The sequence below is a fragment of the Sinocyclocheilus anshuiensis genome, unplaced genomic scaffold (assembly GCF_001515605.1).
Source record: "Sinocyclocheilus anshuiensis isolate Anshui unplaced genomic scaffold, SAMN03320099.WGS_v1.1 scaffold58, whole genome shotgun sequence".
Taxonomy (NCBI): Eukaryota; Metazoa; Chordata; class Actinopteri; order Cypriniformes; family Cyprinidae; genus Sinocyclocheilus; species Sinocyclocheilus anshuiensis.
The window spans coordinates 187,357-193,459 of record NW_015547688.1 but is presented as its reverse complement, the minus strand read 5'-3'; the positions used below and the strand labels follow the sequence as shown (position 1 = coordinate 193,459).

The window sequence follows — 6,103 nt, the reverse complement described above, 5'->3', positions numbered from 1 at the left end:
AGGCCTTCTGTAGCGAATCGATGCGTTTTTGTAAGAAAAATATCCGTATTCAAAACGTAATAATCACTTTAATGTAGCTTGCACCAACAGTTGTACAAGGAAGCAGCTCCGGGTGTATGATGTATGATTTCAGCGTTGCGCATGCGCCGCTCATAAGTGACGAACGCGGAAGCGCAGGAGAGAGATCAAAACAAAACAACGTTCACTTATTAGAAGTACAAAACGAGGATTTGTAAAGAAGAATGTCGGAGGATTTTGATATAAGCCAAGAGGAGACTGGTTTTCCTTTGCTAAAGTAAGGAAACTTTGCTTCCTTTGCTCCTGTTAACAAACGTTGGTTTTCACGAGACTCACCGGCGCATGCGCAATGCTGAACTCATACGTCATCAGCCCAGAGCTGCTTCCGTGTACAACTGTTGGCACAAGCTACATTAAAGTGATTATTACGTTTTGAATATGGATATTTTTCTTACAAAAACGCATCAATTCGCTACAGGAGGCCTTTGTTCGCCCCCCGGAGCGATCAGTAATTATGTCCCCACTGGATGCAACAAATGCCTCGTTTGTAATGGGTTTTATTGATTTTGTCTCATCCTGCTGGGAGACAGCATCACAGTATGTTAAGGGGTGTAACATTTCCGTCAGGTGCTTGAGGCATTCGGCCAATCACAACGACCAGACCCTTCTCAATTTATGGGTTAATTTTCATTTTTGGGTGAACTAACCCTTTAATATACTGCATCTGAGGCTAAATATTGTAAATAAAATGGGCAAAATCAGCAACTTTGTCCTCACTTGTTTATGTAAAGGACCCAAGAAGACCCTGAAATCCACTGATAGCCTGTCCTGCTCTTTTTTACAGACTCAGAACTGGCATTAATGTACAACGATGAATCTGTACTGGAGAACCACCACCTGGCTGTAGGTTTCAAGCTTCTGCATGAGGAGAACTGTGACATCTTTCAGAACCTCACCAAACGGCAACGGCAGAGTCTGCGCAAGCTGGTCATCGACATGGTTAGACCCTGATTGCACTGCACTGAACCTCAGTTTTTTTGTATTCCTGAGGCTCAACATTTTTAATGAACACTTTCAATTCCTTGTCTTCTCAGGTTCTGGCAACAGACATGTCAAAGCATATGAGCTTGCTGGCAGATCTAAAGACAATGGTTGAGACCAAGAAAGTGACAAGTTCAGGTGTGCTGATGCTGGACCATTATAATGACCGAATACAGGTGTGTGTCTTTATCAAGCAACAAAACAGTTCAAAACTATGACATGAGTCTGTAAGTGCAGACTAGAAAAAAAAGACAGACTACTTAGTCACAAGTGTGTACTGTATGTGTGTGTAGGTCCTGAGGAACATGGTGCACTGTGCTGACCTTAGTAACCCAACCAAGCCCCTGGCAGTGTACAGGCAGTGGACTGAGCGTATTATGGAGGAGTTCTTCCGGCAGGGTGATAAAGAGCGAGAGCGTGGGATGGAAATCAGCCCCATGTGTGACAAACACACTGCATCCGTGGAAAAGAGTCAGGTACACATATAAACACCCACACAAACATACATTCTCAACCTTCTCTGACATAAGCTGCTCCTTAACTGTCTCTCTACATGTTGGGTTTCCTTTTTCAGGTGGGATTTATTGATTATATTGTGCATCCCCTGTGGGAGACCTGGGGGGACCTGGTCCACCCTGATGCTCAGGAAATTTTGGACACCCTTGAGGACAACCGGGACTGGTACCAAAGCACCATTCCCCAGAGCCCATCGCCACCGCCTGACGGCCCAGATAATGAGCTTGAATCCTGCACGAACAAATTCCAGTTTGAGCTCACCCTGGAGGGAGAACCAGGACAGGACTGTGCTCCCAGTCATAACCACATAGACAGCCATGGCCAAGAGGCAAAGAATGAAGACGAGGAGGCGGATGAAGCTGAGGAGGACGAGATAGAGGAGAAAATGGAGGACGGCGAGGAGGTGACAGAGGTAGTGGTCGAGAGGTCGGGACAGAGGCGACTGCAGGTTCAGTCAGTAGTCGAGGAGGAAGACGAGAGACAGTCTGATGAGAGCCCCGTGGAGGAGACGGAGGAGGAGGAGAAGTCATCCTCTCCTACCGATGACACGTAATACTCGAGACTCAAGGAACAGCTGTCTGGCCCAGGGGGCTGAGTAGGGGCCATCCTTCAAAAACTGTCCCTATTCCGTTCACATAGGACTCTTCTATTTCTGCTAGCTAGACCATGAACAGAATAAGCCTTGTGTACCAATCCAATAAGACATTTGATTTTATTTTTCAAAAAGGGAACAAAATAATATTGATATCAGAGAAGTATTTAACACAGCAACTGTAGATTTCAAGTGCGAGCTGGAGTCCGTCCAGCAGCAGCGAGGGTGAGGTTTGACGGAAAAACAGAATTGCGGTGGGGTTTGTAAAGGGCCATTACGTGAGTGTAGCACTCTGGAATTCCTACACATACGCATACACACATTCACAGGCGTACATGAATTTTAACCTAAAATAACGATACCACACAGTACATGCAAACACACGGCTGTGTGTCTGTGTATGTGTTCAGGGGGCTTGGATCTGAAAGGAATCTCTTTGGGAAAAAGCCATCATAAAAAGGAGCATCAGTGTCAATAATCAGTTTTTAAAGCATTCTAGCAGGGACTTGAATCCTCAGAATTCACATGCTGAGAGAAATCTGAGAGACTCTTTTTCAATTTCTGTCATAGAGAGAACACAGTTGCATCTGCCGGGAGAAAATAAGATAACGTCTGCTGTCCAGAAGACTGTGGAGGGATGAGTATGTCGGAAATGATTTGGATCATCAGTGGGTCCCACCCCCTCTTACCCTTTACCCAGGAGTGCTACCAGTGCAAGATGGCCATGTGCCTTTCTGAACCACCAGCTTCAACTCTGGAGCTGTTGTGAAGCAATGCATCGTGGGACAGGAGTGTCTGCTTTTGTCTTAATTTTTGATTGTCTCTTTCTCTTTTTAAGCAATCTATCTCCATCGAATATGGTTCTCGTGCCAGCATGGAGCATTCGCATTGCCTTTGTGATAGTTCCTGCTCTCATCTGTCAGTCTTCCTCGGTCGCTTTCAAGCCAACTGAGCATTTAGGGCCTACATTAGATTTATCACCGTCACTGCTTACGAACTGCCCTCACTATCCATGTGAATAATTAATGATAGTCACTATCTGAGGATAAGCCATGTGATGCTTTGAAACATAAGTTTTGCCTTCTTTTTGTTTTGTTTTGTTTTGTTATATCCATTCCTGCCAAATTTGTAAAAGCAAGAGTCTCCTCAACTGCAGCACACATTCGCACAGACTCTCTCACCTTCACCCACTCATGCTGGTAATGCATTCTCTACACCACAACGCACTAAGTTATGTTTTGCCAAAGGAATGAGTGCTTAACTGATAAGTTGGAGGAGCCTCGATCAGTGGCTAGAACAGAGGATGGGGAAAGAAGTTGAGGCATATCTGAGAGAGAAAGACGCTGGTGGTTAGAGGTTGGAAAGACGTGCAGTCATATTGAGTTTGATGCTTTTTTGCCTTAATGACAACTGCAGGGTTTCTACCTGTCATTTTGTGGAATAATAAGATGTTGGCATTAGATCCCAGATTATTTGTTTCATGTCTTATATGCCTTCCTAAATGTCTGTGAATAAACAATAGCTCCATCTGGAGATGTAGGGTATTTTTTTCTGCATGGCAAAGTGACTATAATGGAGTACAGACAGAGAAAGCAGGTCATACCATTAAAGGAAACTGTTGCTCTAATGTATTTCATGTCCAGCATCTTTTAAGGGTGTCTATTTGACTTTTCACCAACGTTTAAAGGGAGACAGAGAGAGATAGAATGAGAGTGAGTTCTCAGGTTGATGTTAGATTTGCAATATTGCCTCTCTCATCTCTCAGAATTTGTTTTGGTTTGGTTTTAGTTCAGTTGAATTAATCAATTGTTGCTATATTGTGGAACAACGTTTGTGAGCATCCCTCTTGAAATAAGATGGCAAGCTAGTTTCTGCTGGTCAGTAGCTTAGCTTTACACAAGCCTGTGCCTGTCAGAGCAGTAACTCGAGGTCATACCATTACGTATGTGATAACTGTACTTGTCTGTGACAGGATTAGAGGATGTCACGGTGTAAGTTTTCATTTGGTGGACCACAGGAGGAAAGGCCGAGGTTACACGATCGGTTTGTGCGAACTGATGACATTCCCATATACATTTGCCTGTCTTACCTTAAAATTGCTTTGTTGTGTGGCTTTTCGTTAATGTTGTGAGCACTACGCTAACAAGTAATATTTGCCATTTTAACACGACACTGTAGCAATTGTTTCTTATTAAGAAATGATTAAAATTAATTCCTTGCTGCCATTCTTTTTGGATATCAAAAGGAAAAAAAACAAGCGTTTTCTTTGAACAGTTTGTGTACAGTTTTTATTTTTGTATCATTCTGGTTTGATGGTTTGGAAATAAAAAAAACTACTATCTAATATAAATAGTAGACGAAGCACTGCTTGTTTTGTATATACTGTAATGTTGAATTGTAAATTTGAGATCTCTCAGAATCAATCACTGTCACAATGAATCACGTTTAGTTGTACTGAACTGTAGTTGAATTGTGGAATTTCATAATTCATTTCTTTCTCCTGTCATCTCCCTGCCATTCATTTGGGGGATTTTAGTCAACCTCCCACCACCTTTAAATGTGAATATTTGAATTGTATTGGAAAACAGACTAATCATCCGTTGTTTCTAAAACTTGTCTTAACCAGCACTTTATTTTTTCTGTAGGAAGTTGTTGTGAGATGGCTGATATCATGGGGAATGGTATAGAGTGGTATATAGCATGGCACAGGGTAAGCACTTTAAATGGCTCGGTCCAAACGTCGTCTCTTTGGTCCTCAATGCCATTTTCTGCTAAAGCACTGAGCAACATCAGCTACTCTGTGTCAATAATCTGCACTGTAATGGCTTTTAATAGGGTTTTTAAATACTTCTGTGAGGTTAATGACCAAGAGACAGTCAGAAAGATGACGTGGCATAATCAGAGAACAGTTTTTCTTTGTACTTTGAAGTCATGCCTCATGAGACTCTCCAATGAAATTATTCTCTGGGCTTTAAATAATATGTTACTTGTCCACAAGTTATGGTAATAATATAAATGAAAAAGAAAACACAGGAAAATTATTGTAATATTTGTACATTATATTGCTGTAATGTGTATAAGGTGTCCAAGTTATTTTATATTATATTATTTTTATGAAAGGTTTTCCTCTGAGAGAACTAAGTTGTCATTTTGTGAATAAAATGCATTTAATAAGCAAACAGCTATATATAAAAAAGCAAATATATAAATATATGCCAGTATATTTTTTCTTTCACTGTTCAGTACTGTAAAGTGTGTTGAAAATACAAATAAAGGACGATTTTTCTAATAAATGCAATATATGAAGTGGTATTTAGCAAAATGGTAGTTAATATATATAGAGTTACAGTCAGTGACACTTTACTGACCCCTACAGACTGACTTTATTTAAAGACAAACGTTTCTAGTAAAACACAATTGTTGAATTACTGCTGTATTATTGTTAGAAACAGAAGTATTTTTTTATTTTTTTTTAAGTATATTTATGAGAAAAAAAAATCACAGGTCCTATACAGGACAGGTTCAGAATGTATAAATTATTAAGCTACTAAAAATGTTAATTTGTGTCACCACCTTCACTAGAACTTGCATTTCCCTATTCAAGACATCATCTCACTGTTTAAAGCTGCAGTCCGTGACTTATTTTGGTTAAAAATTATCCGAAATCAATATTTGAGCAAGTACATAACCAGACAGTGTTCAAAACTATCGCCTTTCGAGCGATTCACAACGGTTAGCTTATAACAGGGGTGTCCAAACTCGGTCCTGGAGGGCCAGTGGCCTGCAGAGTTTTAGCTCCAACCCTAATCAAACACACCTGAACCAGCTAATCAAGCTCTTATAGGCATACTAGAAACTTCCATTCAGGTGTGTTGAGGCAAGTTGGAGCTAAACTCTGCAGGACACCGGCCCTCCAGGACCGAGTTTGGACACCCC

At 41.2% G+C, this 6,103-nt stretch overlaps 2 protein-coding genes across 2 annotated transcripts in view; both read left to right on the top strand.

Annotated features, from left to right (window-relative positions):
• The window catches only part of LOC107703358 (cAMP-specific 3',5'-cyclic phosphodiesterase 4C-like), a 56,184-nt gene extending 51,851 nt beyond the window's left edge, over positions 1 to 4,333 (top strand). The window contains exons 12-15 of the mRNA XM_016505955.1: positions 863 to 1,017; positions 1,113 to 1,235; positions 1,353 to 1,535; positions 1,634 to 4,333. Coding sequence (XP_016361441.1) covers positions 863 to 1,017; positions 1,113 to 1,235; positions 1,353 to 1,535; positions 1,634 to 2,128 — 956 coding nt within the window. The 3' untranslated portion in view covers positions 2,129 to 4,333. The remainder of the gene's footprint in view (positions 1 to 862; positions 1,018 to 1,112; positions 1,236 to 1,352; positions 1,536 to 1,633) is intronic.
• LOC107703311 (glucosidase 2 subunit beta-like) overlaps positions 2,811 to 6,103 on the top strand; it is a 16,510-nt gene continuing 13,217 nt past the window's right edge. The window contains exons 1-2 of the mRNA XM_016505902.1: positions 2,811 to 2,932; positions 3,006 to 3,085. Coding sequence (XP_016361388.1) covers positions 2,811 to 2,932; positions 3,006 to 3,085 — 202 coding nt within the window. The remainder of the gene's footprint in view (positions 2,933 to 3,005; positions 3,086 to 6,103) is intronic.